This window comes from Meles meles, chromosome 7 (genome assembly GCF_922984935.1).
Source record: "Meles meles chromosome 7, mMelMel3.1 paternal haplotype, whole genome shotgun sequence".
Classification (NCBI taxonomy): domain Eukaryota; kingdom Metazoa; phylum Chordata; class Mammalia; order Carnivora; family Mustelidae; genus Meles; species Meles meles.
In genome coordinates this window covers 95765756-95779470 of record NC_060072.1, presented here as the reverse complement: position 1 = coordinate 95779470, position 13715 = coordinate 95765756, and the positions used below count along the sequence as shown (strand labels likewise).

General features: G+C 41.7%; 1 protein-coding gene across 1 annotated transcript in view; it reads left to right on the top strand.

Moving 5' to 3' along the window:
• LOC123946214 (SAP domain containing ribonucleoprotein) overlaps positions 1-13715 on the top strand; it is a 43714-nt gene that overhangs the window by 27154 nt on the left and 2845 nt on the right. The window contains exon 10 of the mRNA XM_046011530.1: positions 13445-13534. Coding sequence (XP_045867486.1) covers positions 13445-13534 — 90 coding nt within the window. The remainder of the gene's footprint in view (positions 1-13444; positions 13535-13715) is intronic.

Genomic DNA, 13715 nt, shown 5'->3' with positions numbered 1-13715 from the left:
GTCTGTAACACAAATACATCTTCACCTCCCTCCCTTCCCACTCCCCCCCACCACCCGCTCTTCTCACTCCCTTCTATTATAGTTCCAATCAATGATGTCATTATGTGTGCCATTCAACTGCTGTTGAGCCACTTGGCTATAGGAATTTGGAAGAGCAAAGAGGCAGAATGGAATTTTTCTCTGTCCTGCCTAGGGCTCTTGAAAATGTATTCTAATTTTAACTTGAGAAATAGGAGTCAGGTTTTTACTTTGCTTAATTTCTTCTTCTACTCTCCCACTCTATGTTCTAACCCTTAAACACGGTTTTTACTAGCTCTGTATGAGGAAAAAAAATGGATAAAAAATGTTAGGAATATAAATTGAACACCTTAAGAGGAAAAGCTTTAAAGATTTGTAGAAGCAAAAAAAAAAAAAGATTTGTAGAAGCAAGATGAAAATTTTGATGCTTTGTCAGGATTTATGCTGTTTTGCCCTGTTTATTGTAAGCTGGGCCTTTGAGAAGTTTCTGGTAGAGGGTTACACTTACCTAGGGTGTACGGTTGAAAACACTAAGGATCTTGGACTTTTTCATTTTTTTTTTTTACATGATTTTATATATTGAGTTTGAATCCAAAGAACTAGAGGTAAGAAAGCTTGTAATAAGAGAAAAATGCACTCTTCTGTCTCTCCTGTTCAATATCCCACCCCCACTTAGGTCTTTGCATTCCTTCTTCTAACATGTCAGAACTGATGACTTTGATAAAAAACAAGTTTTATGCCTCTTTGTGGTCCCTTGTAATCTTCCCCCAAGAGTAAATACAGCCTGGAAAAGGAGGGCAATGAGTCTGCTTCACTTTTAAATACATTTAGTTGCTTTTGCCAGCCAAGTTCTTGAGATGGGATCATTCTGAATGTCAGTTTTTAAAATTAAAAAAAAAAAAAAGTTTCACTCATGGTACATAAGATAAATAATTTTTAAAATTTATTTGTAAATATATCTGTATATCTAGTTGTATGTCTAATCTGGGGGTTACCAGTACCTGTGTCTAATTTGGGGATGACCCAATAACTGGCCTGGCTTTTCTAATTATAGCAGTATCTAGTATCTCTGTCTGATTGCTCTCAGATACTCTCCCTGCCTATGGTGAAATGTGAGCCAACTTTCTGAATCCAAGTCTGTCCATTCTTCAGAATCTGGATGGGAGAAAAGAGAATGGGGTGGTTTTTTGTTTGTTTTTGGGTTTTTGTGTGTTTTTTTTTGGTGTATGTATTCTTAGTTTTTGGGTGGGACAGGTAAGAAGTTTTGGTATTCAAAGTTTCTTTGTGATGTGAGAGCTGTAGCAGTATAAGGATGTTTAAGATGTATTTTAATACTTGAGAGGCTAACATTTGGTTAATAGTGTTCTTTGGGCTGACATTGATAAGAAGTGACATTTTATTTTTTGAAAATATATATAGGTTTATGTGGTGCCTGGGTGGTTCAGTTGGTTGAGGGTTCTGCCTTTGGCTTAGGTCGCGATCCCAGGACAGGATTGAGCCTCGCATTGGGCTCCCTGTGCACGGGCTCGCTCTCTCTCTCCCTCAGATAAATAAATAAAATCTTAAAAAAAAAAAAAAGAAAGAAAAAGAAAATATATATAGGTTCAATTCAAGTAAAGTTTTTTCAAGTAAAATTTAATGATTACATGGCAGTTCATTTTCTTACATATTCGTTATTAATAGCAAAGTTGCTTTTCATGTCTTATAGCCGAAGGAGATCACATAAAATCCAGTAGTATTTTAGAGATAGGAATGGGGATGAGGCAGGGCATCAGATTGGGAGATATTTTATAAGGGGACATTTGCTTGTAATGTTTGCAAACTAGCAAGGGCCCTGTTTTGTTTTGTTAAGCTTTTTTATTTTTTTAAGTAATCTCTGTCCCCAACCTGGGGCTTGGACTTATAACCCTGAGGTCATCATATGCTCTGCTGACTGAGCCAGCCAGGCACTGCGAAAGCCCATGTTTTTAATAAAATCTGAGATGTCTTGTTAAGATCTAGAAAATGTTAACTCCTTTCATCCCTCCCCTTTCCTTTGTTACTCTTTTCTCGCATTTTTTAAATAGTATTTTAACCAGATTTTACCTTCTTATACCGAGAGCAGACTCAGGACAGAAATGAAAATGTATTTTCAGGGTATTCTACACTTGAAATTCATATCAGACACTGAATCCTTAAATCCCTAGCAGTGAAGATGTGTTACCGAGAAAGATACTGTGTTTGAAATGCTTGCTGTCTGGATTTTAAAAAACATGGGTGAGGAGTTCATTGAGGTATAGAGTAGAGGAGGCAGTTAGAGAATATTCACTACCATGTTCATGCTTAGGTATGAGGTAGTTGAGGAAGTACATCTAGAAGTGAAGAGAGCTATAAGATAACACAAGCCCTAAGACAGATCCTATCTGTTCTTCTGTCTGCTCTCTCCCTTGTCCCACGTCCGCCAGTGCCCCCCCCCACCCCCCACCCACCGCATACCTGAAGTTTTCCCTGATCTTGTTTTGGCGTGTTTTTCCTATATTGAACTCCCTTGTCAAAGAGTTTCTCTATTCCTCTACTTGAATTCTATGAAGGCAAGCAATACAGGTGTGCTTCATAGAGCCAGTTGTGATTTCTTCACAGCTTTCTTTTCCCCTTCTCATCCCTGTGTTTGAGATACCCTATTTGTAGGGAGCATAAACTTTTTTTGGAAGGCCCCTAGTGCTTTGGGGGGAAAACTGGAGTGGAGTAGCAACTTTACTTGGACTTGGTGAGATTGATTGATTTTTTGGGCTGTGCTTTCTCAAAGCCATTTGCAGTTGTTCCCAGCTATAGCTGCACATAAGGGTCACTAGGGGACCCTTTTAAAAATACATCTCCCTAAGCTTTTCCTTTTGAGATTCAGATTTGTTAGTTTGGGTGAAACCAGAAATCTTCATTTTAAAATATTACAGGTGGGTCTCCCGGCTGGCTCAGTTGGTAGACCATGAGACTTGGGTCTTGAGTTCGAGCCCCACATCGGGCATAGAGCTTACATAAAAAGCAGGTAGATATGGTTATAAATATATTTTACAGGTGAAAAGAATCTGCTTTCCTAGTGCTCACTCTAATTTCTGAATGCTTAGGTAACTGTCCTCCTTCATTCTCTGTATATTTGGTTAAGATAGCATATATCTCCCTTCAAAGTTTTTAGCTTCCCTCTACTGACTTATTGACATTTTTGGTAGCTCTGCATCGCTTATCCTTAAAAGCAGCAGCTTCCTGGCTTTTAAGGGAGGGAGGTGGGGACTTTTAATAGAAACTTGGTTTCCAGGGGTCTCAAGTGTAAAGCCTTCATTTCCTCCACCTGCCTTGCTTTGTCCTACAATCAGCTAGAGCAAGACCGAGACGACCTCCTCTGGGGTTGGAGAGGAATGGGGGTGGGGGAAGGAGCTTGTTTTGGAGAAAGAGAAAAAGTGATGGGAGCTAGTGACTGAGAAGAGTGTTTGGTTCTGAGCTGATTGTGTTTTGGGGCTTTAAATCCTGTAAAGATAAAGGAGATACAGTTCCTGGCCGTCTCTAAATCTCATGTAGCTTTAAAGTTCCTGGCACCCTGATGGCCCTAGAAAGTTGATTCTGATCTCACAGTTAAAATTTTTGAGAGTAGGTAAGATGGTTTTATTGGGAGATATATTTTTTTGTTATGTGTGTGGGAGTGTTGGAGTGTCTCTTTACTATGTGTGTGCTAAAATGGCATACCTTTTACTAGTCCAGCCTTTCGCTTTTGTCTTGCTTAGTTAGGCTCTGTTTTTAGGACCACCTCATGTTCCTTGGTCTGGCTGACATAAAGGCTCAGGAATAAAGTTGTTCAGATGAATTTCAGAAACTGGGGCAGGGAGGTGACAGCTGTGTGTTTAAGCATTGCAGTGTTTCTGAGAGAAAAACCATCAGTTGCTGTCATTCACCCTGAGAGTATAAAATTGGAAGCCCACTTACCCTGGAGTGTTTCATAACCTTTACCTCAGGGAGTCAAGGCCATGTCATTATTAATCCACCATCGCTTGAAAACCCCCAGCCTCTGCTTTTCATCCTGCCATCAGTCATGTAGCAGTGAGTCAGAAAAGTGACCATAAAGTGCCATCCTCCTCATTTTGCCTCACTGTTTTACATTTCCTTGTAAAATCAGACTGGCCTGAGTACTATTAACATCTTCATATTGTTAATTCATTTATAAAAGGAGACAGAGGCACTTGGGTGGCTCATTCGTTAGACATCTACGCTTTGATTCAGGTCATGATCCCAGGGTCCTGGAATCGAGCCCCATATCGGGCTCCTTGCTTAACGGGAAGCCTGCTTCTCCCTCTCCCAGTCACCCTGTTTGTGTTCCCTCTCCGTCTGTCAAATAAATAAATAAAATCTTAAAAAAATATAAAGGGGCGCCTGGGTGACTCTGTCGTTAAGTGTCTGTCTTCGGCTCAGGTCATGATCCCAGGGTCCTGGGATTGAGCCCCACATCAGGCTCCCTGCTCAGCAGGAAGCCTGCTTCTCCTTCTCCCACCTTCCCTGCTTGTGTTCCTCTCTATTTCTCTATGAAATAAATAAATCTTAAAAAAAAAAATAAAAGGGACAGTTAACTTGTTATTTTTGCAAAATGTGACCATCTTAGCTCACTATCATTCTCTCTCCCATCATTCCAGGAGAAAGACTTCTGAGAAAATAACTGTTAAAGTGGGGTAAATAAAGTGGCAGAGTTTAGGTCTTGATGGAAATATACAGCAGACTCTTAACACTGAAGAGTGTTGAATGTGAAGAGTAGCTGTCATTAAAACAGCCATATGAGGAGGCGCCTCGGTGGCTCAGTTGGTTCAAGCCTTCTGTTGGGCTCCACATTAGGCCCGGAGGCTACTTGAAGCAAACAGACAAAAAACAAACAAACAGTTAGAGGGACACCTGGGTGGCTCATTCGGTTAAGTTTCTGCCTTTGGCTCAGGTCATGATCGTGGGAGTCCCCGACTGAAGTCCTACATCAGGCTCCCTGCTCAGCGGGGCGTCTGCTGCTTCTCCCTCTGGTCCTCCCCCAGCTTGTGCTCTCTCGCTCTCTTTCTCTCAAATAAATAAATAAAATATTTTAAAAACCAAAACAGTTATAGGAGAACACCCAGCTTCAACTCATAGTAGTACCTGAATTGAGCTTCCCTGAAGTGCTCTTTCCTGCTTAGAAGGATATCTCTGACTGAATTTTTTAGATTGTAATTTCTTTTTCTTACACATGCGTAAGGAGGGATGATGAGTGAGTGAGCTGTTGCACTGACCAGGAAGAATGTCTGGCTTGGTTAATTCTTTTGGTCTCGTCTGAGAATAGTGAGGATATCTCATATTTAAATTCAGTAAGTATTTTAGCTTTGGGTTTTGGGAATTATAGTTCCTTAAATAAGCCTAAGTTACATTTGGGCCACTGTTTTGTTTTTCCTAGTTTCCTTTTTTAAAAAGATTTTGTTTACTTATTTGATAGAGAGATCACAAGTAGGCAGAGAGGCAGGCTCAGATGGGTCGGGGTCGGGGGGAGGAGACTCCCCACTAAGCAGAGAGCCCCATGCAGGCTCTCCTGATCCCAGGTCTCTGGGATCATGACCTGAGCTGAAAGCAGGGGCCCAACACACTGAGCTACCCAGGTGCCTCCCTCCTTTTTTTTTTTTAAGATTTTATTTTATTTTATTTATTTATTTTTTTTTTTTAAAGATTTTATTTATTTATTTGACAGAGAGAGAAGTCACAAGTAGGCAGAGAGGCAGACAGAGGGGAGGGGGAAGCAGGCTCCCTGCCGAGCAGAGAGCCAGATGCGGGGCTCGATCCCAGGACCCTGAGATCATGACCTGAGCCAAAGGCAGAGGCTTAACCCACTGAGCCAGCCAGGTGCCCCTAAGATTTTATTTTTTTAAAGATTTATTTGTGCATTTTAGAGAGAGAGCACAAACGGGAGGGGAGAGGGAATCTCAAGCAGACTCCACCGTGAGTGCAGAGCAAACATGGGGCTGGATCTCGCGACCCTGAGATTGTGACCTGAGCCAGAACCAAGAGTCAATCAGATGCTTAACCAACTCTGCCACCCAGGCACCCCTGTTTTTTGTTTTTGTTTTTGTTTTTAAAGATTTGATTTATTTATTGGGAGGTAGGCAGAGGAAGAAGGGGAGAGAGAATCTCAAGCCGAGAGCCTAAGGCAGGGCTGGGTTCCAGGACCCTGAGATATGACCTGAGCCAAAATCAAGAGTTGAACGCTTAACTGACTGAGCCACCCAAGTGCCTATAAGATTTTATTTTTTTAAGTAATCTCTACAACCCTTGTGGGTCTTGAACTGACAACCTGATAATAAGAATTGTACACTCTACTGACTGAGCCAGACAGGCACCCCCTCCTAGTTTCTTTTTATGATCCAGAGTGGCACTGGTAATAAAATTGAAAAAGGTGTATGTTTTCAGTACATAGCCCATGGAGTGCTAAGTAAATCAAAGTAGGCTCCTCTTGGCAGAGCAAATAACCCTGGCACACTAAGTTTGGAGTGGTGTTCTTTATTGTTTATTTATTTTATTCTTTATTGTTCTTTTACAGGATTAGACCACTAAGTTTTGAAAAATGTTCTCTTGAATTTTTATCTTGAAGAAGCAGGTTGGGTTTGGAGGATAACAAAGCCACAATCTACCCCATCTTGGGTAGAGATCTAATCCGTGGAACTCTTTGCCATAGAACAAAACAGTCAGAAAGTATCTATGATGTTCAGGCTGCCAGTTGTTGTAGCTGATCTTCCATTTGGGACTTCATTCCTGGCTACAGTGTATATGCCTTGGAAACCATGGACAAGAGTCCTTAATTTAAAATTTCTAGGGGCTCCTGGGTGGCTCAATCATTAAGTGTCTGCCTTTGGCTCTGGTCATGATCTCGGGTCCTGGGATCAAGCCCTCCATCAGGCTCCCTGCTCTGCAGGAAGCCTGTTTCTCCCTCTCCCACTCCTCCTGCTTGTGTTCCCTCTCCTGCTGTCTTCTTCTCTGTCAAATAAATCAATAAAATCTTTTTTTAAAAAAATAAAATTTCTAGTGATAACTTGGTATTTCCTTCCCCTCTTTTTTTCTTTCTTGGGGGTACTGAAGTATTTTTTAATTAATCCCATTATATTTAAAGAGGAGTAAGTTTTTTTTTTTTTTAAGATTTTATTTATTTATCTGACAGAGAGAGAGCACAAGTAGGCAGAGAGGCAGGCAGAGATAGTGAGAGGGAAGCAGGCTCCCCACCAAGCAGAGAGCCCAATGCGGGACTCGATCCCAGGACCCTGAGATCATGACCTGAGCCGAAGGCAGCGGCTTAAACCACTGAGCCATGCAGGCGCCCCGAGAGGAGTAAGTTCTTAAGGGACCAGCAACAACCCTGTAACTAACTGTACTTCATCTTCTAAGTTTCTGTCTTGGGATCTAGGTGTTGGATCCTTGTCTTTGTATCTCACCTCAGTACTTCTCTCTCACCTTAATACATCTGGCTAATAGAAAATATTTTCAAAACTGCTTGCCAGAGATAGGCCACACATTTGGCTCCAAATTTTATAGCTGTCAGATGAAAGAGGAGAGCAGTTAAAAGTGTTTATAGTGATTCACAGAGTTGGGAAGATAAAAACTTAAAATTTGCTCAGCAAAACCATAATTACATGTGGGGACCAGAAAGATTTCCCTGTAGGTCCTCATAATGCAGTAATGTAATGAACAGGGCCTTCTGGGTGGCTCAGTTGGTTGAGCATCTGCCTTCTGCTCACGTGATTCTGGGGTTCTGGGATCAAGCCCCCCATCAGGCTCTCCACTCAGCTGGTGTCTGTTTCTCCTGCTCCCTCTGTGATCTCTCTCATTTTCACTCTCTCTCAAATAAATAAAATCTCTTAAAAAAAAGTAATGAACAATGGCATGCATCTTTACTTTTACTCAGTCTTAAATTTGTAAGTCTCATGAGGTTAAGGATCTTTGTCTTATCTCTTGTTCCCCATGCCAGAATAGTGCCTAACCTAAGGAAGATACTTAGTGGATATTTGAAAGACTAGTGGATGAATGGATTAATTTTGAATGGATTAATGGTGTTATTTAAAATGTTGATGGGAGCAGATGTCTATAACTCATTGAAAGCAATTCTTCAGGGGCCTTTAGAGTACCTTAAATTGGATCTACAGAGTTAGAGTTTGGATCCTTGCTCTGTTCCCTTGGATATTACCTAGATTTTTTTTTTTTTTTCATTATTAGTTTGATGAAATCAGTAAAGCCTAGCAGCATAGATGTTTTTTAGGGTTTCATAAGCAGAAGGTGGTTTTATAGTACCACTGGCGGAGATGATTATGGTTTTGGCTGGCTTCTTATTCTCCCACACTTTAACCCTAAATCTGCTCATTAGTCCAAATACTTATTTGCTTTGCCGCTAATGGGAATTTCCTTGTATTGGTAATGGGTCTGATTCTTACCTACTTTTTTTTTTAAACTTTTTATTTATTTATTCATTCAAGTGATTGCTACACGAAACATGGAGCTCCGATGTCACAACCCTCAGATCAAGAGTCGCATGCTCTTCCAACTGAGTCAGCCAGGCACCCCAAGATTCTTACCTACTTTTGATGACTTTTTTTTTTTTTTAAGTTTCAGAGGTAGAATAGTGATTCATCAGTTGCTCATCAGTAACACCAGTGCTCATTACAAGTGCCCTCATTAATGCCCATCACCCAGTTATCTCTCTCCACACCCACCTTCCCTTCAGCAACCCTCAGTTTGTCTGCTAGAATTCAGCATTTCTTCTGATTTGTGTCCCTTGTCCCTCTCAGTTTTCATCTTATTTTATTTTTCCTTCCCTTCCCCTATATTCATCTCTTTTGTTTCTTAAATTCCACATGAGTAAAACTATATGGTATTTGTCTTTCTCTGACTTACTTCGTGTAGTGTTATATCCTCTAATTCCATCTGTGTTGTTGCAAATGGCAAGATTTCATTCTTTCTGATGATTGAGTAATATTCCTTTATAGATAAGCACACCACATCTTTATCCATTCTTTTCTTTCTTTCTTTTTTTTTTTTTTAAGATTTTATTCAGTTGAGACAGAGGCCGAGACAGCACAAACAAGGGGAAAGATGAAGAGGGAAGGGGACTGAGCAGACTCCCCACTGAGCAGGAAGCCCCATGCAGGGCTTGATCCCAGGACCCAGAGATCATGACCTGAGCCAAAGGCGGACACTTAACTGACTGTGTACCTAGACGCCCCTTGATGCCTTTGCTTCTAATGTAGAAGCTTAGCTTCAGAATTTTGTTGGTGGTTTCACACTTTGTTTCAAAGACCAGGAGAAAGGTTGCAGTAGAAATCCTCGCTGCCATTTATTGAGGAGCTTTGTGAGAACCCCTGTATTCTTTTTTTTTTTTTTTAAGATTTTATTTATTTATTTGACAGACAGAGATCACAAGTAGGCAGAGAGGCAGGTAGAGAGAGAGGGAGGAAGCAGGCTCCCTGCCAAGCAGAGAGAGCGATGTGGGGCTCGATCCCAGGACCCCGAGACCGTGACCTGAACCGAAGACAGAGGCTTTAACCCACTGAGCCACCCAGGCGCCCCAAACCCCTGTATTCTGAGCAGCAATTTCACACATGTGATTTGTGTTTGGGCAGCCTTGAACATCTCAGTCTTTTCCTGCATCAGGCACTGTTTTCTTTATCTTGCTTGAGGATTTTCCAAATACGAAAGGGAAACAAGGAGAAAAGTGAATTTGAAAGTTGAAGACGTCTGAAGAGCTCAGTTTAGAATGATCTTATTCTATGATGGAAAATACAGTGATAGGATTCATGGGGGGTACTTGGCTTTATTAAATATACGTTGCTTTCCATCCTGTGCTTTGTATATGGGCACTCTCCTCTTTTGCACAACACTCTTTCTCATTTTTATCAATGAGCTTCTAAAAAAAAAAACCAAGGCAGCTATTGGTAGGTAGGAGGATTATGTATGCTGAAATTATTGATGTCAGTTGAGTTGCTATTTGAATCTTGAGTGAGAGGACAGGCAAGTGAAGTACATGGATCAATCTGAACCTCCAAGGCCTGTGTTTGGTTGGTGAGGACGGGTTCCTCCTCTGGTTTTGAATGCAGGTTGTATGTTTTGAAGAGTTTCCACTTGACAGGAAATAAGGGCACTTCACATTCCAGCACTGTTCTTCCCACACAGGAGCATACATGGGAAGAAAAAAGAGATTTGCTGGTGGTTAAGGGATCGCGGGAGGGAAGTGGAGGAGGAATGAAGAAGGGAAAGGTTTGCAAATGCATGACACTGAGCTAGAGGGGTCAGTGCTGCCTGCAGATGCACAGCCCCATTTGTGCACTTGAGCATGGCCTGAGGGAGCATTGGCCTGATGAATGCAGAGAGAGATGCGTTTTGATCGAGGTAATTTCCCTCAGATGGGTCTCACCATCCCATGAATCAAAACCTGTCAGCAAGGAGCTAAAGATGGAGTGAAGTTTATTGTACGTTTGTTTCCATGCGACACCGTCACGCTAGAAGGGTCAAGTGAGAGAGATCATTAGAACTGTGTTGATTTACTGGGCCTGTTGTGCACTTTCCCTTCAGGGCAAGGAGGAAAGAGGCTTTAGGAGGGAAGCTGAGGGGCTCTGGGTGGGGAGGGAAGGGCAGGCATGCACAAAATAAAACCCTCACTGGTCTCTGTGGGTGAGGGGTGGGCAGGCTGTTTGTAGGGGGGTGGGAGGATCTGTATTGGTTTTTTTTAATTTTCCCTAGAGACCCTGGTAGATTTGCAGCAGATGCTCTGCCTGGATGTCCAGGAGAGACACCAAAGGTCTGATTAAAAAGGGACGCTCATGGGGCGCCTGGGTGGCTCAGTGGATTAAGCCGCTGCCTTCGGCTCAGGTCATGATCTCAGGGTCCTGGGATCGAGCCCCGCGTCGGGCTCTCTGCTCCGCAGGGAGCCTGCTTCCTCCTCTCTCTCTGCCTGCCTCTCTGCCTACTTGTGATCTCTCTGTCAAATAAATAAATAAAATCTTTAAAAAAAAAAAAAAAGGGACGCTCATGGAGAACTCTCTGATCTTAGCCTTAGTGGCTAGAGATGTGTACCCTCTCTCCTTCCCTCCCGTCTATCTTTCCTCACCTTTGAGCTGAAAAAGAAGCACAGAAAATTTAATTTGGAAGTCAGAATCCCTGTTTCAGGTTTTAGCAAAATAACCAGAGAAAAGGCTGTCCCATACATTCTAAATAGACATAGGCTTTGTGATGAGATTTGTGTAGGGAGTGGCCCCATGGTTTGTGCTGAAACACACACACACACACACACACACACACACAGAGCTGGATTTTGAAAAGTACCATCTCCCTCTCTCTGATTTGAACTGGATGAAATAACCGTACCTCTGAATTGAATGAAAGTAAGTATGTAGTAGTAGTTCAGCAGTACAGAGGTCTAGTTCAGCCTTTCCTCAAGAAGGATATGGGATGCTCCTTTTATTACTCCTAACACGGTGCTTGGCCTGGAGACTTAGTGAAATAGAGATATTTCACCTAGAATATGCTGTAGAGATTCTCATTTTGAGTGTTCCATTTTTATCTCTTACTCACATCATCTTAATGATGGTAGACAAATAAAAGAAAACTTTTCCTAGTAACTATATGAGGGGTGTGTTCATTGGAAACCTTCCTAATTCTTTTATTACAGTTCAACAGATAGAGTAGCCAGTTAGGCAAAATTAGAAACAAATTCATTAGAGGAAATCTTTAGTGTAAGATTATAAACTGGAGTCTTTTCCCTAGATCCCAGATAGTTAAAAAGTGGAGGTATACAGAAAGGGGGTGGGATCCTAGCATTGACAGAGGTTGTTTGAGTGATACGGATGTTGTTGAACTAGTTTTACAGCTACCTTTAGCTAAGGATCCTTGTGATCCTTTTCCTTTGGGAATTAAGCACTTCTTCCATTCTGCTTTTATTCTTCCAAGGAAGGGGTTGTGTGAGATTCCTGAGGAGATGGTAGAGCTAAGAAAGTGGATTCTTGAGTAAAATGTACTGGGTCCCATTCCTGGCTCTCTGCCACTTACTACTTGTGAGACTTTGAGCAGGTTACTTAATTTCTCCATGTTTCTCTTTTCTTATCTGTGAAATGAGTTTAGTCATAGTACCTACTATGTATGTCATAGTGCCTACTATGTTTGAGATTATTAGAAGAAGTAAATGAGGAGTATCTGGTTGACCCAGTTGGAAAAGCATGCGACTCTTGATCTTGGGGTCATGAGTTCAAGCCCCACATTGGGTATAGAGATTAATAAAAAGATAAACAAACGAATAAACTTAAATAAGTAAATGAGGTATTTCATGTGAAGAACTTCATACAGTTCCTGGCACAAAGCAAACACTCAGATGTTAGTGACTGTAATATTAATTTCTGATTATGAAAAACAGTAACCCTTTTGGGGGGGTGCCTTGGTGGAGCAGTCGATGAAGTATCCAACTCTTGATTTTTTTCTTTTTTTAAAGATTTTATTTATTTATTTGACAGAGACAGGAAGAAAGAGAGCTCAAGCAGGGGAAGTGGGAAAGGGAGAAGTAGATTTCCTGCTGAGCAGGGAGCCTGATGCAGGGCTCAATTCCAGGACCCTGGGGTCATGACCTGAGCCAACGGCAGAAGCCCAACCACTGAGCCACCCAGGCACCCCGATTTTATTTGTTTGAGAGAGTGAGCAAGAGAGAGAGAGAGAGGAACAGGGGGAGAAGCAGACTCCTCTCTGAGCAGGGAGCCTGACTTGGGCTCTGTCCTGGTACTCCCCGATCATGACCTGAGGTGAAGACAGACACTTAACTGACTGAGCCCCCCACTCTTGATTTTCGACTCAGGTCACAATCTACGGGTCCTGGGATCGAGTCCTGCATTGGGTTATGTACTCAGTGGGGAATCTACTTTAGAATTCTCTCTTCTCTCTGTCCTCCCAGTTTCAAACTGTTGAGAGCCTTCTGTGACTTTGCTGGGCATTCATAATGTTTGGCTTTCTTTGTATATTCTTCAGAAATACCACTCTGGCCTCTTTGTCTTCCATCTCTTGGCAAGTAAATGGAACTTGTAAGCAGTGTTCAAAAGTAGTTTGGGTGTCTTCACGTGTTACCCACTTAAACCTCAGTGTTCCATATCTCTGAACGATAAGAATTTCCGCTGAAATTTGTTTTATTTGTTGTGGGTAGTTCTTATGTTTTCTTGATCCGTGTGTCTTATGAATATTGAAGCCCTACTTAAAATTAAGTTTTTAGTCATTCTTAGGGCCAGCATACTGGATGCTTCCTTATTCAGTTTCCTGTCTATTTTTTTATGTGGTGATCCTTAGTTTTTGGCACAAGGTTGGCTGTTATATTGTAACCATTAAGTTATAATTTCATCTCATGAGTGGAGGCTAGCTTGTTTCAATTCTTTTCTTTGTCCCTGAATAGTCTGAAGATGATGAGAAGCTGAAAAAGAGGAAGGAGCGATTTGGGATTGTTACAAGTTCAGCCGGAACAGGAACCACAGAGGATACAGAGGTAAAATATACCTAGAGTGCTTCATAGAGCCCTTTCTTGAAAGGAAGTGAGGGTGAAGAAACATCATTTTCCTGGCCTACTTCTTAAGTGCCCAGATAATAAGATCTTTTTGTTCTTTGCTTTATATCTGTTCTCTGGGTAAAGTAGCCACACTGAATTCCATCAGTATACTTAACTTGGT